This window comes from Typopeltis vanoorti, chromosome 15 (assembly GCF_054136105.1).
Source record: "Typopeltis vanoorti isolate ZY-2024b chromosome 15, IOZ_Tvanoo_1.0, whole genome shotgun sequence".
In the NCBI taxonomy this organism is placed as follows: domain Eukaryota; kingdom Metazoa; phylum Arthropoda; class Arachnida; order Uropygi; family Thelyphonidae; genus Typopeltis; species Typopeltis vanoorti.
Genome location: NC_143563.1, coordinates 7942922 through 7969495, shown reverse-complemented (window position 1 = coordinate 7969495; position 26574 = coordinate 7942922). Strand labels below are relative to the sequence as shown.

Sequence of the window (26574 nt, the reverse complement as noted above, 5' to 3'; positions counted from 1 at the left end):
TGAAGGATATGACAATGGAGCGAAAATGGCGGGTGTTTATAATGGAGTACAAGCCATAATTTCTCAAAAAAAAAAAATGAACAAGCTATGTACATTCCTTGTGCGGCTCACAGCCTTAATTTGGTTTGTAAAAATGCTGCTTCTTCAAATGCTAACATGATCACATTTTTCGGAATCGTTCAGAGACTTTATACGTTTTTTTGTGAATTCGACGACTAGATGGGATAAACTAATGTCTGCATTAAAAACAACTTTAAAAGGTCAAACAGACACACGATGGGCCTGAAGAGCAAATGCCATCAAGGAATTGCACCAACAAATACCCCAAGTGCATAAGATATTAATTGATTTGGAAAATGAGCAATCATTGCAATGCGCTGAAATTAAAAGCATATTGAAACAAATAAATTTTAAATTCTTATGTACGTTGTCTACATGGAATTTAATACTGCAAGAGGTTGATAAAATAAACAAAGCTTTGCAATCAAAAACGATAACTAAAATTAAAGTTTGACCTTTAATAGAAGGATTATCTAATTCCTTGCAGCAAATGAGAGACACCATATGGGAAAATATTTTTTCTAAGAGTGAATTTGGCTTCAGAAATGGAATTGTCTACAGATTTTGAAAACAAACGAAGCCAAATTATTGAATTAGATGATCAATCTCAGCAATCAGTTCTTTATAATAATAAATATTTATCTACAGTAGAATTGAAAGGAGTGATAGATATTTTAATAACACAACTTAGATGGAGATATGAAAAACTATGTGGGATTTCGTCTGACTTCGAATTTTTAACAGGTGAAAAATTAAAGTCGATGGATACAGAAAATTTAAAAAATGCATCTTATGATTTATCCCTTAAATATCCAAACGATATAAATTCTGTAGAATTATTATCAGAAATAATCCGTTTCAAAAATCAGGCAATGGCGTTAATTCCAGACCTTAAAGCAGCTACAAGTTTAGATCTTTTAAAAACGATTCATGAATATAGTTTAGTTCAGTCCTATCCAAATTTAAAAGTTGAATTGAGAATAGTCCTAACACTACCTGTTACTGCAGCTTCTGGTGAAAGCGGCTTCAGTAAACTAAAAAGTATCAAAACATATTTAAGATCGTCACTTGCTCAGGAAAAATTGTCAAATATGGCCATTTTATCAATCGAACAGGAATTTACAAAACAAATTAATTTTGATAAAATAATTGATGAATTGGCTTCACTAAAAGCAAGAAAAGTAAAATTAAAAAAAAAAGATTTTATATTGGGCATTTATTTATATAAGTATTGTTAATATTATTTTGTCTCTATTATTAAATTAAATTACTGAAAAATTTGTAATATGCTAATTCATCTCATGTGTAATACTTATTTTGTTTTTCTTTTGTTAAGGTTGGTGTGATTTTATTTTTAATATGTGTAATTTTATGTTCCTAGTACTATTGTACTATTACTGCGTTCTGTGACTTTTTTATTTAATAATTTATAAATTTATTTTGTTCCCAAAATCATTTATTTATTTATTTTAAAAAAAAAATCAGCTAAGGGGCGAAAATTTATCCTCCTGCCTCAGGTGAAAATACCTCTAGGCCCGACTCTGATTCGAAGTGTTCCAGGATAAGCCAGAAGGAATGAAAGAACTGACGTCATCGCTGGCCGCCAGACCTCACGATTTTGGTGGTATTCAGCTAATCCGGCTTAACTCCTATAAAGCTTTTACAAGTCTAAAGTGCAGGTGCATTCTAACAGTAATTTATTCTTTTATATTATTACAACTAACTAAGTACATTGTTTTCTTATAATTTCTGACAAAAAAAAAAATGTCAATTATTTAGCAAAAATTTCTTTAAAAAAATAATTTCTCGCGAGATTTTACAACAGCGAAAGGAGGTCCTACATCTTATTAAGGTGGGCACTCTGGCTGTTTGTTTCCTTACATTATGGTGTTCATTGATTTCTTTCCAAGTAGTGTATGTTACACCTGTTAGTTTTTAACTTCAGTCATTAATTAAAATTATTCGAAATTATGTTAAAAAATTTTATTTCTTCTTATTATTACACGAGTAACTCCATGGAATTCACACTCATTGAGAGAGGCCAAATATTACACAAGTTACCCAATATTCAGGGGTGCGCCAGCCATATGTGCATATGTGCCTTTACTATCCTGGCATATTTACCAGCCATATGTGCCTTTACTATTCTGGCACCTGTGTGCGATGCACACAGGTGCCAGGATAGTAAAGGCAGCAAGGATTTGGTATGATATTTTAAATAAAGTGAATTTTGTAAGCACAATACTGCCGTCTTCATCTATAAATTTCCAACTTACTTTAGATGCATTGAATGATCTAAATCAATTTTTAAATGATTATAGGTCTTGTGAAACTTTCAAAGAAATTCAAGGGCGAATGCTGATCTTGAAATTCACGCTTGCTCTTGTTATCATTCAGGGAGTGAGAGGCGTGATTGAATTCTGATTAGCGGAATAATGAATTACTGACCATTTAAAACTATATATTTAGAAATTTATGTACATTTAATCATACAAATACAACATTTATATTACAAACGGTATTCCATATTTTTCAATTTAGCTACTTGAATACAAATAGCACCCTACGGTTCTTCTTTATGAACTGGTCAATAACATCGTCATAAAAAGTTGGTTGTAACTTTTTACAACCAACTTTTTATTTCCCAAGCAACACACACATTTGTAAAGACTGGCTGAAGCTCACTGGCTAGAGCTACTTTGACTGCGTGTGGCCTTGTGTTTAAGACGACGTGAAGGGAGCGGAAATGGCTATGCACGCGCATGGAATCACAGTGCTGCAGCTAGGACCTGGAAGCTCCTACAACCGAGCAAGCCAAGATACCTTTGACTAGACGAGCAAGCATCGGCCTTCGATACACAACGCAAAGCTCAATTATTGCCGCGCAAGCTTAAGACGTCTTCTGTCTACAAAAATAAAATCCTAAATGGAATGCTGATAAATGCATGCATTTATTAACAAATAAATATTACTTCTTTCTCAATTAATGAGTTTGCACAGCAAGCATGGAGATTTCGCTACTGAAGAAATTGTAGAAAGCTAAAATTAATTGCAGCAAAATTTGACCCAGAATCTGTATTTTGTAGTAGTAGACCACTAAGGCCACGTAAAACGACAACACAATTTGATTACGAACATGAAAATGAAAATATAGCAGATCCTGAAATTTCATTTAAAGTAATTTTTTCTCTCTGCATAAAAGATCATATTACAATCTTTGAAGGAAAGATTAACTTTATTAAAAGAACATATGAATTCCTTTCAGTTTTTGTATTTGTTAAGTACTTCACGAAATAAAGAATATTTATTATCTTGTTGTAAAAAGTTACGACAAAAATTAACACATGAGAATCATTGAGACATCGACACACGATTTATGCGAAGAAATTTTACACTGTCAACCATTTATTTCTAATTTTAAAGACGATATATATCAGATAATTCAGTATATTTATTCAAACGACTTAATCACAGTTTATCCAAACTTTACAATTGCTCTTCGGATTCTTCTGTCATTACCGGTATCCATAGCATCTGCAGATCGGTCCTTTACTAAACTTAAAATTATTAAAAAATACTTGTGCTCCACAATGGTACAAGACAGACTTTCAAATCTTGCCATTATATCAATAGAGTCAGATATTTTGGATGAACTTGATATACATGATATTATTCGAGAATTTTCATTAATGAAATCTAGAAAAGTTCCAAAAAATCACTAGTGATTTTTCGTTCTATTTAAATATTTCTTTACCCAATAATGTTTAATATGTTCCTATTTTAGGCCTGTGTAGCTCAGTGGAAGTGACGCTTGTGTCCTCTGCGCTCGGTCGCTTGAAGTCAGACTTAAGTTCACATTTAGTCGCCGACTGGAGGAACTTTTTCTAAGCCTTTCTTCGACCGATTCCCGAGTTAGTCGATCTCTGGCACGACCAAGCCGGTTTTTCCTCCCGTAAACTCAAGAAAATCGACCGTAGTACCCACATTATTTCAGACAGTAATATATCTTGTTAGGGTTAGGTACCAAGAGATGGCAGCACTTGTTTGCCAGCCTCTTCATCGGTGGCTGCTATAATTAGTGATAGACATGGGCCAGCTATATTCCTGATTGGCTACAGGTGGAGATTGAACTGTCCATTCAGTCTCCAAAAGCTACATAGGGTATAAAGGCCTCGCCTACTCCCTATAAGGGAATAAAAGGCGTTAGCTAGTTAGATTATGTTCCTATTTTATATACTTGTAAGTTACTATTATTTATTTATCTTATTATTTATTTACTTTATTTTTTTTTTCAAATTATTTTTGTTGTTTTTGTACCCTTCTTGCATGTTTATTGTTTTTTATACTTTTTTTGTAATATCTGCTTTTTCTTCAATAAACGCATAATTAATACATTTCATACTTCATTTTAACTCACTGATACGTTTTAATAAAGTGATTTTTTATTCGGTGGAGGGATATAGGGGCGCAAACTATAGTTTTGCACACAGGCACCAGACATTACTGGCATGCCCCTGCCACTGTTCGCACGTCATTCTTTACATTGAAATCATTTGCAGTCATGATAACCTATTCCTTTCATTCATTATTCTACAAACAAAAAATCTAGTCCTCACATCCTTGCTCAATTTTCAAAGCTGATCTTTAGTTCTTTCACCATTAGAAAAACTGCTGAAGAAAAATTTCACTGTGTTAATCCAGTAAAAACATTTCTGTAATTTGTATGTTTCGTATTACCTCTTTTCTGTCTGTCAGCTGGTTTCTTTCATCCACAAATCTTTAACCTATCCTCATCCCCAAAAATTTAATCTCATCTGGATATGTCAAAATATAAAAACACAGTATACAAATAGAACAATGGTCTAGCCATGGATAGTCTCTTTTCACCGATTTTAGCAAATATGTATATGGAAGCAAAAAAAAAAAAAAGGTCCTATTAAAATACCATCATAAACCAAAATTTTGGAAAAGGTATATTGACGATATATTCTTAGTCTGGAACAATGGACTACCTTCACTTCTGCTTTTTCGCGAGTATTTCAATCTTCACCACCCTAACATAAAATTCACGTATGAATTAGAATCTAAGGGATACTCTCAAGGCCAGTAGCTCAGTGGAAGTGACGAATGCATCCTCTGCGTTAAGTTTCCCGAAGATAGTCGCCGACTGTAGAAATTTTTTAAGCCTTTCTTCAACCAGTTCCCGAGTTAGTCGATCTCTGGCACAGGCAGCAGAGTTTTTCTCCCCAGTAACTCCAGTTTTTCGTTTCGTTATTTCAAGAAAATTGACCGTAGATTCCACATTATCAGAGATAGTAATACATCCTGTTAGGGTTAGGCACCTGGAGATGGCAGCAATTATTTGTCCATCTCGTCATCGGTTACCGCTTATAATTAGTGATAGTGATGAGTTAGATATCTCTGATTGGCTACCAGTGGAGATTGAACTGCCCAGTTAGTCTCCAAAAACTAGCTGGGGTTAAAAGGCCTCGTGCCTACTCCCTATAATAAGGAAAAGGTGTTAGCTTATTTTAGATTTTTTTGGTTCACTCGGCTTTCTGGATCTTCGACTAAGGAATCGAGTAAATTAAGTATACTTCAATATTTCAAAATCTTACACACACAATAAGAGATATCTACATGCCTCTTCCTATGATTATCAGCCTCAGAAATTGGGTATTTCCACACTAGGAGCAAGAGCCCACTGACTTATATCTGACAAGAATGAACTAGCCCAATACTCCAAAAATTATAAATGCTTTCCTTGGAAATTGCTATAATGACCACTTTTTCCCTTGACTACTTGAGAGCAGTGACATTTCTAATGATAAAAAAGAAGCTTCATCATGTTTCTAAATTGGCAAAAAGACTTAAAAAACAAAATATTTACCCCCAATATGAAGAGATCAGCTTAGTCATCCCATGTACTATCTTCAGCCCACAAAATGCTAAAGCAATGGGACATCAAGTCTTATGAGATAAATCAGAATTATTTCACCGTTGCTATGATATATTGCCAGCAAAGGTTGGTCGATTGGTAGAGCCTCTGCTACTAATGGCTCAGTTAAGTAAGTTTGAGCGCAGTTAGTAGTTGGAAGGGGAAGAATCGTTCGATGCTGTTGGCACACTCTCCCTCGATGAGTCTTTGGACTCCCTGGAGGTGTCAAATAAGAATAATAATAATATAACTTAGAGAAAAAATTTTGGAATTACGTGACACCTCCAAGGACACATCGTGGGAGGGCACACTACTCGACTAACAATCTAAATATACCTATATAATATAAGAAAATATATCTCCCTTACAATAAAGTCCAAGTATCGACTTGTATGAATACATCCTCGGCATCGTTAAACAAACGCGTGTACGTGAATGCGTAAACACCCACAACGTGCTGAACAGTGGAACACTCAATTAAAAAAAGTATCTTCTGTACAATACTTAATGGTTACTGAATTGGAAACGTATTTAATACAGTGGATTCCATACAGTACATGCATGCGACTGCCAATACTGAACCCTTTCAATTTTCTGTGCAAACTTCCGTGAGATTGGGTCGGTAACAATCTTCATCAAATACTTCAGTCAATTGCTGCACACAGGAAGTTCTGTTTGTCCATACAAGCCTTCTCAGATGACGGACATCTCGTTCCTGAAAGACTGTCTTAGGACAGTAGTTACGCCTTTTAGACAAGTAACGTAGGTTATTTCCCCACTGATTAAACACCCGGGATATCTCACCTTTTGAGAAACCAGTCAGCTTGCTGTTTTCACAATCGTGGCTCCAGCCAAATGGACACCCACAATCAGCCCTTTATCGAACTCTGAAAGATCCATTGATTTTCCAATTGTGATACACAACTGACGATTACTGACTGGCATTCTAAAATAGTTCTCTAGAACACGTGGGGAAGTACGTCATCAAGTATTTTGCATATATGATACGTAAGCGACGTTTACGTACATCTGTATGGTTTCTAATTCAGTGACCAGTATGTGTATATAGTGGTCACGTTGCTTAGTTTTTACTCCTTGTCTACTAGTTGGTATTTATACCTGAAGAAATCCTTTAATTAGGATAATATTATATATATAATATTCAAGCCAGTGTGGCTCAGTTGAAGTGGAGATGCCCAAAAGACCACCATCATGCTTCCAGTGTCAAAAAGCGGTCACCTAAAAAAGGCAATGTGTAGAACCAAAATATGGGAATTGTGTCTGCATTGTACATATATATCTCTGTAAAGAAGAAAAGTGGAAGCGCATGATATGTATATATGAAATGAAAGAACAGGAAGATGATGTGCAAGTTAAGAAAACAGAAACATCGCAAACACAAGAAGAAATGATTCAAGATAAGGAATTTATGCTGCAGAAAAGTAATCAGATAAATTATACTTTTGACAGAATGCACTGGGAAAATCGAGAACAAGATGATAAAAATTGTCTGAGGACAAAGGAAGACGATGCTACAGAAGAGACTGAAACAACCAAAAAAAAGTGTTAGGAAACAAAATAATAAAAAATATTTGGAAACGAAATCTGGAAATGATTGAAAAAATTAGAAAAACAGAGGAAATTTAAAAAAAAGTATAAATACAGTGAAAACAGAATCTCGACTAATTGAAATAAATCGAATTCAAAACAATGAAGAAACAAAATAATAAAAAATATTTGGAAACAAAATCTGGAAAAGATTGAAAAAATTAGAAAAACAGAGGAAAACGAAAGAGGAAATTTTTAAAAAAGTATAAATACAGTGGAAACAGAATCTCGACTAATTGAAATAAATCGAATTCAAAACAATGAAGAAACAAAGGGCATACCTGCAGCTAATGCTAACTTTATATCGTAAAGAGGAACAACGTATAGATCGCCAGTAATAGCAATTTCGTAATCCAAAAGAGAAGGGTGAAAATAAGTCACTGCAAATATCACCAGAGCAAGAAATAAAACCAGTGAAAAAACCGTACAGAAAATATCATTAACCAGTACCGTCGACAGGGCGCTCGTTCAGCCATATTGTGGTAGGCGCTGTATTAGGGCAACAAGACATTTTACATTTGATGTAGATGCAATTGATTTATATGAAAAATTAAAAATTCTCTCAAGAATAATACAAGAGAAAAGTAGTCCTCACCAAATTTTAACATATACCAATATCTTGTAGAAATTTATCCCAAGGTAACTACCACCCTAAGGATATTGTTACCATTTCCTGTTAGCATAGCAAGTGCAGAAAGTTTTTCCAAGCTTAAACTGATTAAAAATTATTTGTGAATAGCAATGACCTAAGAAAGATTTATTGGTCTAGCAACTATATCGATAGAGACGGACATAGCTTGTAATTTAAATTTAGAAAAGCTTAAAAAGTTTTATTGTGCGATATCCCCATAGAGCAAACATTTAATTAATATTATTATGTAATTGTTTTGCATTGTTTCTCTTGAAATAAAAACAAAACAGCAATTGAATTTTTTTTTTATAGTTTTGTCTTATAATCCATCAGAGACGATATTTAATTGTTTGCCTCAGGGCGCAATCTAATGTGGCGATGGCCTGGTCAATAACACACAACATGAAAGTTATGAGAGTAAATTGTAATCAGCGGTGACTCGTGCATAGGTACTACAGAGCTGCAGCACCCCCAATTTTTCTCGATATATTTATTAATGTATTTATATTGTAGCTCAGTGAAAGTGACGCTTGCGTCCTCTGCACTTGGTCGCTCGAAGTTTGACTTAAGTTCAAGTCTAGTCACCTACTGGAGGAACTTTTTCTAAACCTTTATTCGACCAGTTCCCGAGTTAGTCAATCTCTGGAATGGGCAAGTGGGTTTTTCATCCCATAAACTGAAGAAAATTGTAATACCCACATTATTTCAGACAGTGACATATCTTGTTAGGGTTTGGTACCCTAAGAAGAGATGGCAGCACTTATTTGCCAGCCTCTTCATCGGTGGCTGCTATAATTAGTGATAGACACGGGCCAGCTATCTCTGATTGGCTACCGGTGGAGATGGAACTGCCTACTCAGTCTCCAAAGGCTAGATATAAAGTCCTCGCCTACTCGCTATAAGGGAATAAAAAGCGTTAGCTGATTTATTTTATTTATATTTGATTGTAATATTTAATTTTATCAACAATCCTATATGATTCTCTTATTTTGTATAAAAAATAATAAAAATCTATCTTGTAGCACTTAGGAGGGCAAAGGATGCTAGCAGCACTGTGTTTACCAGTGTCATATTGCTACGTGCACAAGCATATGCATGTCATAGTGAGTTGTGAGCTATTAGCGTAATGCGATACTGTCCATCGCGCAGTTTCACTGTTGATTATATGCAGTTTGCGCCAGTAGTAGTGTTTGCTGTACTTATCGTGTTTACTCAGTCTCTTTAAATATTATTATTATTATTCTTGATACCTCTAAGGAGTCCAAAGACTCATCGTGGTAGGACACCTACAACTGTTTCAACCACTACACTGGACCTCTACTACGAATCCTCTCCATCAACCACCCACCTCCACAGACAAAAAATACCACAACTAGTATTTTTTTGTCTGTAAATTGCGTGTGTTCTGAAGGGACGATTTGTCTTTATGCGGGATAAAAAACCAGACTTTCCGGGAGAAAAAACGCTGCTTTCAAGAACAAATATTTGGACATTACAATTAAATCCTTTAATTGTAATGTCCAAATATTGTAAATTCGTTCCTTTAATTACGATTAAAGGAATGGATTTTATTTTTAAGTGATTTTGAATTATACTGCTGTATAATTTTATCGATAATAAACAATATTTTTTCATGAAACAAAACAAGAATATATTTTATTTTAAAATAATTTTGAATTATACCAAACTATATAATTTTATCGATAATAAAAAATATTTTTTCATGTTTAATTTTTTTAAAATTTTTACCATAATTTTGATATTTTATCCAAACATGTATACACTGTACTTTCAGTGTGTGTATATATTCCGAAAGTTGCAGACCCCCCCACGATTTCAAGCCACGAGCCGCCACTGATTGTAATGCTCTAAATCATAAGGCTATTCAAAACTTACTAGTAATTGAAAGTTTCCATATATTATAATTATTATTATGGGCGACTCCAAGGAGTCCTTAGACTCATTGAGGGAGGCCCTAACATCATGTCAAGAACTATTCGACATTCACACAGTATCTATCATATTTCACCTTGAACTCATTCAGTCATGGCACCCATAACAGACTCTGGCAGCATATTCCACTCATTCACCACTCTCCAAGTAAAAAACCTAGCTCTAACACCCTTTCCAAGCTTCCATGTATGGCCCTTAACTAAGTCCTATTTTGAGAATAGGACTTAGTCCTCCCACTAGGGGAGGACTAAGTCCTATTCTCAAAAATATCTTCTGAATTAATATTATAGAAACCCTTCAGTAATTTGAATGTCTCAATATCACCCCTTTGCCACCTATCAACCAATTTCTGCAACCCACAAATCTTCAACCTGTTCTCATAAGGTTCATTCCATAGACCTGCTATCATCTTGGTCACTCGTCCCTGGATCCTCTCTACCTCCTACCCATCAAGAAGAAACCCTGGCGCCGAAATCCGGGCACAGTAGTCTAGATGGATCTTATCAAGGCTCGATACAGCAGAATAATAACCAGTTTGTCTCTGTTGTTAAAATATTTTTCAGCAACCAAGTGATTTGATGAGCTGATTTAGCCACTTTTGCGATGTGCCCCCTAAACTTCAACTCCCTATCCACCAACACTCCCAAATCCCTGGTCTCGTCAATCTCCTGGAGTATGGTTACACCAATGTGATATACTGCTGCTAATCTTTTCACCCGAAAATGCAAAACCTTACACTTTGCTACATTAAATTGACATCCATTCTCCTTAGCCGTCTTCCAAACTATCCAAATCATCTTGTATAATTTTGACATCCTGTGCACTCACTATTGCTCTACCCAACTTTGCATCGTCAGCAAACAAATGAACAGTTCCTCTCAGATCCTTTCCTATTTCCTATAATGCTACAAGAAACAAAAATTTGCTGCATAGAACCCATACAACAATGGAATTATAACTCCCATTATCTTATAATCTACGAATTTGCAAATCAAAGTAATAGTGGTTATATTTTAATAGCATCAATAAAATGTAACCAGACATTCAGTTACTTTCTCATGAGGTACTCGCAAGGCATGAAGTGTTAGATGACTGTTGGAAAAGAAAGTATGTAATCTCATTTATGTATATGGATCAACAAAACCTAAAGAACGTTTTAGGAACAAATAAAATATCATGTATTGCAAAAAAAAAAAAAAAAAGCCATAGTAGCAGGATATATGAATTTCATAGAAAATAAGATAAATATATCAAGAAAAAGTACCACTAAAGGAACATACTGACATCTTAAAAAGGAATTCACCCACTTCACTCCAGGCAATGCACCTAGAATAGAGACAATTTACAATCATACCTATCAAAGTATAACTGTTAAAAGCATTAAACACTCCTGTCGTCTTCAGTAATTACTACATGGAAGAGGCCAAACTTGTTTTCTCAAAAAGAAAAACCAAGATTTATTAATCGGAACTTTCATTATGGAAATTTAATCAAAAGCTAACTGAGGAAAGTGAATTTAATACAAACTGGAAAAATAATAGCATAAAAACTTGAAAATGCAATGAGTGCATGGGAAACATTTAAATATCAAAAAGGCAGCTATCCGAATAGGAAGTAAAATAAGGATCTAGCCGAAGAGGAAACAGGAAGCTCTAAAAAAATAAAAATTATCTGGCAAGTTGTCCAACTGTGTCATGCAGACTACAGACAAGAGTATACAAAAGAACATGCCGGTAGATTAGTGTCTGTATACGAACTAGGAGTATCAGAAACAAAGGGGTAGAGTTTGTTGCCTTGGTCGATATGTTGTGACCTGATTATAGGCATCAGTGAGTCCTGGATATCAGAATCATACTAACTGGTATCGAGTATAAAGGGTACACTGTTTATAAAGAATAGAGAGGAGGGGGGTGGGGGTGCTGCTAATAATATTAGATGACTTGAATCCAGTTAAAGTTCAGATCTACGACTGTAGTGCTACTGCTAGTAGTATTTCATATGGCAGTGAGTTTGAAGTCATTTGGTGTGAGGAGGAATCTAACAAGTTCAATTACATAGTGGAGTGTTGTTACAGACTTGGTGGATCAGTTGCTAGTGCAGAAGAAATTCATCACCAAATAGAAAAGATGTGCGCGAAAAGAGTAATCATAATGGGAAAGTAATTATTCAAATATTGATTGGGTAGCAGTAGAATCTTATGAGAATGAATTTATTGAGCTGTTGCGGGACAACTTCCTCAAGCAGCATGTCACAGAAGGAACTCTAGGTTAAATAGCGTCAGAGGGGGGTTTCAGTTGAAGACTTAACTACTCTGCCTCCAGTTGGTGACAGTGATCATGCGGTACTCCGGAGACGAATTCTCCATGCTTGCTGCACAAGTTCATTAATTGAGAAAGATGAAGACTTAACTATTCTGCCTCCAGTTGGTGGCAGTGATCATGTGGTACTCCGGAGGCAAATTCTCCATGCTCGCTGCACAAGCTCATTAATTGAGAAAGAAGTAATATTTATTTGTTAATAAATGCATGCATTTGTAAGCATTCCATTTAGGCTTTTATTTTTGTAGACAGAAGACGTCTTAAGCTTGTGCCACAATAATTGAGCTTTGTGTTGTGTATCACGGCCGATGCTTGCTCGTCTAGTCAAAGCTACCTTGGCTTGCTCAGTTTTTGGTGTTCCAGGTCCTCACACCAGCACTGTTATTTCATGCATGCGCATAGCCATTTCACGTCATCTCACTGTTGCTTAAACACAGGCCATACGCAGTCAACGGAGCCCTAGCCAGTGAGCTTCAGCCAGCCTTTACATGTGTGTGTGTTGCTTGGGAAAATTAAGTTACAACCAACTTTTTATGACGATGTTATTGACCAGTTCATAAAGAACCGTAGGGTAGAATTTGTACTCAAGTAGCTAAATTGAAAAAGGTAGAATATCATTTGTGAAATAAATGTATTTGTATGATTAAATGTACATAAATGTCTAAATATATAGTTTTAAATTGTCAGTAATTCATTATTCCGCTAATCTCGCCTCTCACTCCCTGAATGATAACAAGAGCGTGAATTTCAAGACCACCATTCGCCCCTGCGGTACTCACTTGGGAAGTGACTAAGTTTATGAATGTTCGATTGAGAAAAGATTACATGCTGATCTACAAGGCAGGAAATTATGACCAACTGAGGAGTATACTTAGTTCAGTGGAATGGGATCGATTGCCAGATGGGAAGAATATCCACAGTGCATGGAGAGTATTTAAACAATATTTAAATGATTCAATATCAGAATGCATCCTGAGAGTTCGAAGAATAGGGTAGAAGTCCAACGGATGTGTAATCTTATTAAGCAAGAGATCTGTAAGAAAAGATAATGTGGAAGGAATACAGTGGGCATAAGGATGATGTCCGTTAAGAAATGATAATCAGCAGGCTAGAAGTCACAATTGTCGTATGGAAAGCAAAGTCCGAGTATGAAAAGAAACTGGCTCTGTGTGCTAAAGACAATCCACAAGAATTCTATTGATATGCTGCAAGTAAAAGAAAAAATGAGATCAGGACTCTGTGGAAGCATCAAGACTGTCCGCAAACCACGCAGCTACATTAGCAGCCTTACTGAGACGGTTAGCTCCATATAAACATGAAGCATTGCATTGTTTAGAATGGTCACATACCTCTTGGAATTTAATATTTGTGGCACCACAAGCAGAGGTCCAAGGTCAAACCAAGAAAACAGCACCATACCATCATATTGCCACCTCCAAATTTTTTCATAGTTGGGGTTACATACTGTGGTACAAGATATTCAGTGGGCATCTGCCTCACCCATCTGTTCGGTAGAGGGGTGTAGTGATTCGTAGCTCCATAACAGCTTCCAAGCTTCCATTTACCACTCTACAGGCTCTTTGAACTGAAGACACGTTGGTTCAGGTAATGTGAGCTTGCATATTGCAGTCCTACCTTGGAAACCCATGTTATGAGCCTCATTCTGAAAGTGTTCGTGAAGATTCATGTTCCAGTCATTGCCCGGAATTCTGTATACAAAGCGTGTTTTTTTTGTTATCCTTCATAGCACCTTACGGTTATGTTAATGAGTGTGGTGGGCTGTCTACTGCAGATAGCACTTGCCTTCCTGAACTTCTATCTCGGTATGGTATCTCACTGATTTTTTCCAGGATGGCACACTTTGTCAACAATTTGAAGATAGGTCTGCAAAATGGCATCCTGTCACATCTATTTTCAATTCTGTCAGTTCCCTTCTCAGCCATTTCACCCAGACACAATTGCACAGACTTGGTAGTATCATATTCTTCCAATTCATACTGGCAACAAGACTCATTACATTGCACAATGCACCGACTGTGTTTGTGGGGATATCTGTTGACTTCTTTCCAAGCAGTGCGTGTGTATTTTTTAAATTTTTTAATATAGTGAAACCTGTGGGGTTTCACTATATTAAATCCATAACTATAGAATAATACATATGCCACAGTAAATAACTTTATGTAAATATTTTATCTTATGTATCATAAGACATCAGTACAACTAACAAACAATAGGAAATGAATTCAAAAAATAGTATATGTGCATGCTTCAATTGGAATCCCTCTATGTATAGTCGTGTGCTCATGGATTAAAAACTATGGGACAAATCAAAATTGCTTAAACTAAATTAATACGCAATTGAGGATAACATTTCCCCTAACTTTTGGAAAAGTGACAAATTTTGATTAAGATGAGACTATGAAGTGAGACTTCAGCACTTTCTGTATATAAATATTTATGCTTATATATAAAGGTTTATATGTAGATCTATGTAGTAACTTGGTATTTTTGCCATTGGATCCTGTGGCTAGCATTTTCAATTCCACGTTGTGCCAGGCCAGATTTGTGAGGTTTGATAGGATGGATGTTGTCCTCAATTGCATTCAATAATTTATCTACTATGTTTTAATTTAGTTTAAGCAATTTTAATTTCAGCCCAGTAGTTTTAATCCATGAACACGCAACTGACAGAGGGATTCCAATTTAAGCATGCAAGTTACTGTTTTCTAAATTCACTTCCTATTATTGTTCGTTAGTTGTATTGATGTCTTATGATACATAATACGAAATATTTACATAATAAAAAAAAGTTATTTACTGTGGCATATGTGTTATATTTTAGGTAATGGGTAGCTCTTATTCTCAGTCATTAGTGATAGCCCCAAGTGCTGACACCGTTTCTTATTGCTAGATTCATTTGTTCAGGCAGGTATGTTGACATCTGCAGTTACAATATAACATGGTTGTTTATTTTTGTTACAGCACACAAAACAGAAACAAGTAAAGTGTAGCAAAGACAGATGTACGTTAATGTTCTTGTTCTAAACAAATGCAAAGTGTATTTTGAGAAAGATTAACAATACACCAGAAATACAAAACACTAATGTAGAAGTAAGAAAATAAATATAACATAAACATAGCAGCCAAAACCAAAGTATGTGCAGATCACTGAACTATATGTGCTCTATACCCGAGCTACACGTGAACTATATCTTTAACATGATACTGCTTTACAATTAACATGAAGTTAGTGTTGAACCTTTTAAACATAAAGAGGGAGGACTCACAAATGCAGTAATGGATAGTAATTGCCAAAATGGACCTCCACTTTTTTAAAAAAAGCATTTTTATGTCCTTTAATGAAACAACTTTCAAATTGCTGCAATAAATTTGCACATTACTAATAACAGTGACCCATGACATGTCAATAAGCCAAATTTAATTCATAACTACTGTAAATAATTCAAAAGTACTCCATCTCATGTATGGGTCAATTCAGATCTTACCTTTACGCAGCAAGAATAAGGTTATCAACTGGAAGAAAAATGTCAAAATTGTGATTAAGCATGGACCACTGACTATAAATAATAAAATACATAGCCCCATACCAAGGTGCATCAGAAAAAGACAACTAATGTACTACTAAAACATGGCCTTTGCACATTCTAATTTAACCTCATGTTAAATGAGCAACTCTGATCTCCAAAGGATTAACTATCCTCTAGCATATCCTGGAGTGTATGAAGTTCCTTGGCCTATGGGCAGACAGGAAGATCTGCCATGAAGAACACAAAAACTACATTTGCTACCATTATTATGGCAAGTCAGGACTGGCAGACACACTTTTTTTGGCTCCTTCACACAGGATTGGAAGAAAACCAATATGTTATTTAGAAGTCGTTACAGGACAAAGATTTTCAGTCAGCCACTGCAATGAAAGATTCTCCTAACGTGAACATGTGTGTTTGCAATAATTTGCCAAAAATTTGGGAGACTGTTATCTTAAGATGGACTCCTAATAGCTGTAAAACTTTTTTTTTTTTTTACATTAGAGGGTGCCAAATTAGGACTTCGGATCTTTTCCCAAGTACAATTTTGAACTGTTCCACTTGCTCTTTGTGGCATGTAAACTATAACATGCTGCTTTGAAATCCAGTGAAATAAGCGAGTTAATAAACGTTGTTTATAAAATAGTTTGTTTGATGTTGCTAAGTTATGAAATGTTCACATTTTTTTAAAAATTTAAACTGTTTTAAAAAAGTAATTTTTTTTTAATTCTAAAAACTTTAATTAGTCTAACCTTAAACTAATCTAAACCTATTATATCAGAACTATTTCATAACTCTGGGATGTACATATCAGATAATGTCTAAGTAGATAATCCAAAAAATATATGAAATAGCAGTTTGCTAAATGTAGTTATGACTGACAATGGAATGCAGATGGAGAGAAGGTACACTTACACAAAAATATAACCACTGAAAATGTTTTTCTTAAATAATTCAATAGAGCAAATCCATTTTATCAGAACCTACTCATTTCAATTTAAACAATAACAGCAGCACACTAATTGTTTTAACATTTAGGTGGCATCTCTAAACCAGACCTGAGCCAGTCATTCTTGAAAATATCTCATTTAAGTAAACTCACCCATTTACATTATGTACTGGCCATTTGGAAAGGCCAAAGTTTAAATAATACTGATTCAATTTTTTTAAGGCATTTTTATCCACCACTGAATAAGTATGCTCCATTCTGAGTATTATTATTTTTTGAATAACAGTACACCAGGAATCCCTACTGCTACAGCAAATTTAAGAAAATAACAGAGAATATACGTGGATAATATTTTACAGTGTGATTTCATGACACCGAATTTTTGCAAACCTTGTGTCTACTTCAGGATTTATTCAGAATGACAGCAGAGTATCAGTTCCATGTTGTAAGCACTTGTTACATGAAAGATAAAAATATTTTTTCAAACTCAGCAAGACACACAGAAAAAGTGAATGGTGAAACTACGAATTCACATGTTCAAATTTTAATTCAGAAATTACATACTTATACAAAAATTATATTAAAAAATATACATGAAAACATAATTAATATTAATACATGGCGATTTTGAACACCGATGACAGATGTTACTACGAGGCTTCTGAAACATGCACACAAAACAATTCACAAATGTATGTAATGTCAAAACACTGTCAGTGATTCTCTTTCAGACTATTTTGTTTGACTATCTTGTATAAAATGAGAATATGAAAAGATATTCTCTTTGGGATTGTCAAGAATGCTAGAAATCAGTGAATAAGCAGAAAGAAATAAGAAATATAGCATCACTGAAAAGTCGACTTTTGAAATGGGGGGGGGGGGATAGTTGCATGGCCTGTTCAATATATAAACTTTTTTCATGTATTTTCGTGTTTATACTAAGTATAGTAGAAAAGTTTTTTTACCTTGGGTTTAATATGTTTTACTTCCTTGGGAAAAGGATTAAAACCAAGTATAAAATTTCTTGATATCTTTAACATACACTAAGTATAGTTTTGTGCAGGTGACTTACCATTACAGTTCTTGGTATTATCAAAAATAACCACACATTTAAAAATAAAATAAATTACTTTATTACTATAATTCCAGATGAGCTTGCAAAAATGTATCAGAGCATACAGTATGGTGGTTACAGAACATTAAATTGTATAACAGAAACAAGTACTTCAAATAAGTTAAAATGAATGCATTTTAATTAGCACTTGGCCAATCCAGACTGGATGACTATCCACTGTCCACTCAGAATAGCACTTTCTCTTCAACCAACAGGCACAGTTACAAATTGCAACATGGGCATGGTGATGTTGGTGAATTTCATTAGTAACAGTTGAATTTCATCACCTTGTGATAATGCTGCTATCCTGTTTTGTTAGAAATGCCAGAAGTGGCCTAAAAAGTTCCATGTCTGGTTTCTGGAGCAGGGTTTTGGATTACCTAACTCTTAAACCATCAACAGTACTAATGCACCATATGTTCCACACCTTTCAAGGGCAGGATTTGGAAATTTAAAAAAAAATTGTAAAGGAAAGCAAAATAGGTTTATATTAATCTCAAAAGTTAGTCATAAAAAAAAAAAAAAAAAAACCCTGAATCAGTAGAATTAGATCTATTCAAGAACAATAACTGCTTTACAAAAAAGCAAAAGGTAATCACTGTTATCTGGATTCAGAGAGGGACTTGTAAGAGAAATGCTCAAACCCCTCTCTGAACATCTTTCTTTTTTTGTTATGATTACTCTTTTCCAACTAACAAAGATCTACTACTGTAACTGCTTACACTTATTAGCTCCAGCCTAGGTCTGTAATTTAATTTATTGAAGTCCTATTTATATTATGGAGTTGTCTATCCTCTAACACCTATATTAAAAATATGCTCTGATAATATCCAATTTTTGTCAATGAATGCACAGCCAAAATTACCACTTAAAGTAATTTATTTTTTACTTGTTAAGTGAAGTTTGTTATTTTCTGCTGAATTCAGTCAATTTTAAAATAATCTGTTAGGCTATGTTTCCACTCCACAATTAGTACCAATTTACTTAAGTGAGCTGGATTTAACTGTTCATAACATTCAATGGCTGAAAAAACGCTATGAATTTCTATAAAATCTGTTTTAATCATGCAAGAATATTAAAAAAATTAGGTAATTAATAAATCTATAAACCACAAAGGGGGGGGGGGTGGAAAGAAGTGTCACTCAAACAGGCATGGTGGAAGATAGAAACCTCATTCACAATTGAGATTTCATGTGATTGAAGAATTTAATTAACATGCACTATTTTGGCAACAGTAACAAACTGCTGTCTTTTTTTTTTTTTTTTTTTTTTTAATTTTGCATCACTTTTCGAATGAATAGGAGATTACATCATTACAATGGTCCTACCTATATAACTTCTTTTTTATACCATAATCCTGGATTATACTCAACATACTTCTGATGGGACATAAAATCCTTTGAATTAGTTTTGATTGTTTTACAACTAAAAAACTTACTTAAAAGAAAATTTAAATAAATATCAACGAGAGAAATTTCTAAAATTTTCTGTGATGCAAAATAAGAAAAAAATTAAAATATAGCCAACTTAAAAAGCCAAAAGCAGGATATGTTATACAAATTAAATTATATGTAGTGAAAATATTTTGATTGACATAGTTAACCAAAGTATCATGTACCTTTCTGGAATTTTTTTTTATTCTGACTGACGCTAATGTAAATAATCTTTATTAACATCAGTAAAAGTTCAGATTATAGTTATATAAACAAACTATCTACACAAATATTAATTAAAGTGCATTTGATCCTATCCCCCCCAAGAAAGCTGGAGAGATAGGATCATAAGAGAAAATAAGAAGTAATCAAGCTTCTTTGGTATTTTGTTATCCATATGAAACAGATCTGGTATATTCACAATATAAATGTATATCTGTTAAACCCAATCTATTTTGCATAAATCTTAACTAATTTTTTAATTTTCATGGCACATCAAGATAATTATTATGCATACGTTTCTTGTGTTCGCAAGAAGTACTGGAGAGGATCTGGGGACAACTGACCAAAATGGTGATAGGATGTGTTACTAAGTTTAGTTAAAGAAAAGAGGAAATATGATATAAATATAAGTTATTACAGGGATTTTCTAGATGAAGAAATTTTCCAATAAGAGCGTGTAAGAATGTGGTTAATGAGCGGAATATTTTGCAAGAGGTGGTTGCAAAACACCTCTTGTGTTTTTGCAAAAACACAAGAGGTACAATGGGTTTATCAGTAAACGAGTTCAAGGAGAGATGGAATAGCTATTCTGTGAATAATGGTCAGTATGGGCCTCTAAGATGATGAGTCCTTAGACTGCATGGAGGTTCTTGTATAATAATAATAATTTATACAACTGTGAAAAGTAATGAGATTGATTAAAGCCAGTTATAACTGAGATTTACTTGTATATAAAACTGAACAAGACTTGTTTCTCTTTTATTTGGTTATTTTTCACACGTGTGCGCACATACACCAAAACTGCCAGAGCATTAGTCCACACACACACACACACACACACACACACACACACACACACACACACACACACACACACACAAACTATTAGATATTAGTCCCTTTCTAACAGAAATATTTCATGAAGCATATTCTAGGTCATTCTTGAAACAGCACCTTAATATGCATAAATGTTATGCATAATTCACCCTAAGGGAAAATGCAGCAGATACAATGACACAGTCCAATATTTTATTTTTTAAAATATTTTTCTAGTAAAGCATTTACAAAGCATGTAATTAATGTTATATACTTTTACAATGTTTTCAAAGCTCACAGCAACCAAATTAATATTATTCTTTGACAATATATACTGTAAAAACAGAAAGAGGTGGGAGGTCATATACATATGAATATCAAAATAAGGTAAGAGTTAAAACTACATTACTTGAAAAAACAGAGAACAAATTTAGTGAACATACACTTTTTATTATCCTACACCAGTTTCTAATACTTCAACAGCAAGTTTACTAATGAGATGAACAGCACTTCATGACCATTTGATGTGTCTGAATGATTCACTTTAAAAATATTTCTAAGAAATAATTTTGCAAAAACAAAATGCATGATGAAAGAACTACAAATACTGAGGCATTATATTCGTTATATCTGCTAGCTTCAGCACTGTAGTTCCAAACAAATGAGTATCTGCACATTTCACAGATCTAGTCTTTTCTTACACACCTAGCAGAACTTCATTTCAAAGAAATAAATTAAGAGTCAAAAATAGAGGCAATTTGGTACAAAAGACCTAGAGTAATCCAATTTAATACCTAAAGTATTTCCCACTATATTAAAGAAATACTGAAATAAAACTTCATAACTTGAGATAAAAGTTACACAAGGTATCTGAAGATGATACAATTTCTCTCTCTCTTTTTTTTTTCAGCGGGCAACGTATTATATTAGGAGGGTGCATATAAAGATATGATCTATCCACTGTCAGCGTTTCCCATTATTGTAGCTCATTGTTCTAACTGGACCTTTAAAATTGGATGCTGCCTGCTGCTGCAACTGATAGGCCAAAGGGTGGATTTTGAAGCCATATAATCTAAAGGGAATAAAAAAAAAAATTTAACTGAAAGCTCTTACAAACTCAGAGCAAAACTAGTAAATTAACTAAAATGTGAAACAGTTTGCTGGTAGTTATTTTTAAATGATATTTTAATACTTTTTTTATTATTATTATTTTAAAATAGGTGAATTCCATCAAAAGGTTGTAAACATATAGCACATTTTTTCAAGCCATTCTGGGGTTTCTAACAGGATGGTGAACTCAATACCCTTTTGGAATGTTGGAAGGAATAAGATATGATCACAGCAGAGCACCTGCCTTTTTCCATGTTATAAGCACATTATTAGGGAAAATAAAATGGATTTTTTTCAAATCTAGCAAAAGGCAACAGAAAAAGTGAACACTGTGAAACTACAAATCCACATTTTCAAATTTGTAAACTACATAATTATACAAAAGTGTATATATATATATATATATACAGGGTAGCCCATAAGTCATGGAAAATGTGTCTATATATATATATATATATATATATATATAAACACACACACACACACACATATACTTTTTTTTAATGAAGAATTAAATGACTAGAACCGAGATTTAAGGAAAAAGGTTTTAATATAAACACACTACTAGTTTCGGCCTGTAACAGCCTTCTTCAGGTGATATTATAAAAGAAAAAACACTAAACATTGAGAGTTAAAAGACTATGAACAACACAGACAGTCTTTATACATAATTAGCATGAAAACGTTGTCATCACAACGTTTTCATGCTAATTATGAAATATTCCCCAAGGATAACGTCCAGATCTTTAAAGAGGAATAGCATCAGATTCCGTTGCTCATGAATCCAGCCCAGACATGGTATTTTATGTGCCTTGCAGTTTCTCATGTATTGGAGTGGTATTAAAGACTACTTTCTCACACACTCTGGTGAGATAAAAAATATGCACACAGATTTATATAAGATATCCAAACAATAAACAGCAAACAAAAATTCTGCTGTGGATTTAGTATTATGCTCCATCACAGCAGTAAATACACACTTGAAAGGCTCATATTAATCTTAATAAATATAGCTGTGTTAAACTTACCAAGATTTGGGAAACTAAATCTTAAGCCTCCCCATAGAGAACGCCCCTCAGACTTTAGTCTTTATATAGTCTAATTTTATTTCTTCTGCATTGTTTGTGTGTTTTATTAAAATTTTAACATTGCATTCCAGAATGTCTCTGTGACAGACAAAATACTGAAATGATTAAACCTGCCGTTTAATTATTTCTCTTTGTACTGCAGTTATTCCATTAAATTTTATGAATGCAAAACAACACCTAAGCCTAAATGTGTTCACTATTTACAGTGGACATTACTGCTGAAAAAAAAACGTCAGAGTTTTTGGAAGTATAATTTACAAAATAAGACAACCAGTGTAAAGGATTTCCAGCTGTAACTGCACTATTTTGTACATTTCATACAAATCTAATTTCTTCTGCATCTATGGAATGACTTTCTTTTGCAACCTGGATTGATTCTCCAAAATGGAATGAAATTTTTATTTAACACCCACTGGAAATAATGCAAAAATTTAGAGCTAAATTAAGAAGTTTATAAAATAAGAAATAAAGTTTGCAATGCATACTAAAAGAACAAAATATACATCTTTATTGATATAATTTTAAACAATCTGGATATTTTAGATAACTGTATGCACTTTTTTTTTTATACTTCTGCATACACACACGTATTTATGAAATGTGTGAGGAATAACAAAGGAGACTTTTGTTATTCCAAAGTGCAGTACAAAGAGAAATGAGTCTTTTGTTTGCATTAGATATGAAAATTTTTGTATGATATAGCATATATCAAGTTGGCAAACATGTTCTCATTAAGCAGTTTTAGAATATGAAATGAATGTGAGCAAAATCTCAAATGAGGTTACAATTGATTGATTTTTGGTTTTATGTCATGAGAACAACAAAGGTCACACTGCACCATGACACAGGCTACAGGAGTACAGAGTATTAATAAATAAATAAATATTATAAAGAGATAAATAGGCAAAAAAGATAAAATGCATGTTCAAAGTGTTAAGGATCTGCATGTCATCATCATCATCATCAAATTCCTGCCATGTACCCTCAAGGGGTGTACAGGATATGACAGTACTACATGAAAAAATTACATCATTACTAACTTCCTATCTACAATTTTCCTCCAAATCAGTCTGTTACTTGTCAAGACTCCAACATTATCAGATCTTATATTTCTATCGTCTAAGGCACTTTGTACCGTATCAATCCACCTATATCTTGGTCTTCCTCTGGGTCGTTTTCCTGCCAACCTGGCAGAGAACACTTGTTTTGCTAATCTTTCCTCTCCCATTCTATTTAAGTGACCATACCATCTGAGATTAGCTCTGCTAACGCATTCCTGGATGCTGACAATGTCAAGTTCTTTCCTAATATCCTCATTTTTAATATGATATTGCCATTGATGCCATCTGTTCACGCCTCTAATCTTTCTCAGGACTCTCATATCTGCGGTCTCTAGTCTTTGGTCAAGTGTTTTACTTCTGACCCAGCTCTCAGATCCATAAGTTAAAATTGGTTTGAACACAGTCTTGTATACAGCTAATTTAGTGTTCCGACTAATTTCTTTCTTATTCCATATGAATTTATTCAATTGACTTCCCACGATACCAGCTTTGCTGATTCTGTTGTCTATTTCTATATTTAGTTTACCATCTTCAGTAAAAATTGTGCCTAAGTAGCTGAAATGTTTTACTTGTTCCACAGGTTCTCCATTCACAACACAGTTGACATTTTCAATGATTCTGCCTATTTTCATTGTCTTTGTCTTTTTATTGCTGACCTTCATACCATATCTATTACAACAGCTATTCAATTTAGTCAGAGAATCTTGCAGACTTGTAGCGGATTTATTTAGAAGTATAACATCATCCGCATAAAGCAAAGAGCTGACATTAACATCTCCAATTTTGATATCAGTTTTAATACCACATTCCTTCATAATGTGATCCATATAGATAATGAAATCTGGGATGTTCTGTAATGAAATAATGGGATCTGCATGTTGAAAGTTTAAATAAATAGAAGATAAATTAGTAAATAAAATGCATGTACATGGTTTAGTATCTACAAAACAAATTACAAACAAATAAACATATTTACAAATATGTTTATTTGTAAAAATTTAAAAACACTATGCAATTTGTCCAAATCTATAATAATAATAATATCTATATGGCTTAATAGATAAGAAAAAAATGTCATTCCTCTCTTGTGTGAAGTGCATGTACTCTACCATACCAGAGTTTGCTATAGTGAAGGTTTACAGTTTTTCCTTGTCAAATGTCATCTCCTTCCAGAAAGCCTCTCTGGTCCATGGACGAAGTCTCTTCAGCTGTCCTGCAATCAACACCTGACATGTGGAGAGAGAATACTGGTCCAACAATCTCCCAAAAAACGGCTTCCCTGGTAAAAGATCCCTGTGCTCTGCAGCCTGGTTTTGCTCTTCCTAGGAAGATTTGGTCATCAATCAATAGGATCAGAACTAACCAGGGCAGATGTGGCTACCTACTACATAAATGGGGGCTGTTAGACCACCCTTATTGTGATTGTTCTCCCGTGGCTCAGACGATTACTCATATTGTGTAGGACTGCCCAAGGCAGCAATTTCATGGTGGTGGCCTACAGAACATCCACAAGGTGAAAGATGATCCTGTGTGCCGGAGTATCCAAAGCATGGTCTGCCAGACCTGACATAGTGCAGTGAACACAAAAAACATTTTTTGTGTTCAGTGAGGCGGATGTCCACAGTTCTTTCTGTCTGTCCATAGTAAGCTCGATGGTGCGCAGTTGGTGTTTGTTAAGCACCCAAGATATCTTTTCAGATATGCCTTTAATGTATGGGATGGTGATAGTTTTGCCGTAGTCTTCTGTGGTAGATAGTGGAGGGGAGATTTCTGGGGATTACAATAGGGCATAAAGGTATACAATAGTATACCTTTATGCCCTATTGTAGATAGTATAAACAGTCCTACATATAAACTAGCTAAACATTTAGCCAAACTACTACCCACTTGCACAAACAATTCTCCCTCTTTTGTTAAAAATTCTACCCACCTAAAAAGTATTTTAGAAAACCACACCTTAAATAGTTCAGACCTAATGGTGAGTTTTGATATCACCTCATTATTCACTAATGTACTATTGATTGAAACACTTAACATGCTAAATTCACAATTTCCCCCTGATATCTTTCAGATATTTAAATTCACAGTACAGGCAGATTATTTTACATGGAAAGTGAAAATATACAAACAATTAGATGGAATAGCGATGGGATCCCAAAAAGATTTTCCACCAAAAGATTCTGTTATGGATGTGTCTGCTAGCCTCTAGGAGAGCTGAAAATGGATGCCAATTTTTTGTGTGGTCTGAAATCTCCAGGTTGTATTTTTTTCATGATTTTTGCCAACTTTTCAGAAATGCCACAGATGATGGATTTACTGTTGTCAACATTCAGGGGATTTTTTTCCCTACTGGATTAACAACAGTTTTTAGGATATATATATATATATATTTTTTTTTTATTGCAGAAGGGGAGAAGCTAAGAAAAAATTATCGTGAGAAATTTAGAGATTAACAATCTGGGCTCAGGCGAAACAGGGGTTGTCAGAATCAGACTTTCATTTTACGACAAACAGTTAAGGAATCATGGACTATAACAAGGTTATTTTATGTTTTGTAGATCTACAAAAGCCAGATGACAGGGTACTGAGAGAAATGCTGTTCAAAACACTACAATTAGAGTGTATAACACTGAGCAATATATGTAGTCTATAAGCTGTGAATCAGCAGTTAGAGTTGAAGGAGATACAGAAAGATAGTTTGATAAGTGCGAGACCACTTTGTCTT

The 26574-nt window shown here is 34.1% G+C and overlaps 1 protein-coding gene across 2 annotated transcripts in view; it reads right to left on the bottom strand.

Moving 5' to 3' along the window:
• Positions 1-20786: 20786 nt before the first annotated feature.
• Positions 20787-26574, bottom strand: part of LOC150098341 (casein kinase II subunit beta) — a 104295-nt gene continuing 98507 nt past the window's right edge. For both annotated transcript variants that reach the window (XM_090404550.1, XM_090404551.1), the window contains exon 7: positions 20787-21662. In XM_090404550.1, coding sequence (XP_090260676.1) covers positions 21554-21662 — 109 coding nt within the window. In that variant the 3' untranslated portion in view covers positions 20787-21553. The remainder of the gene's footprint in view (positions 21663-26574) is intronic.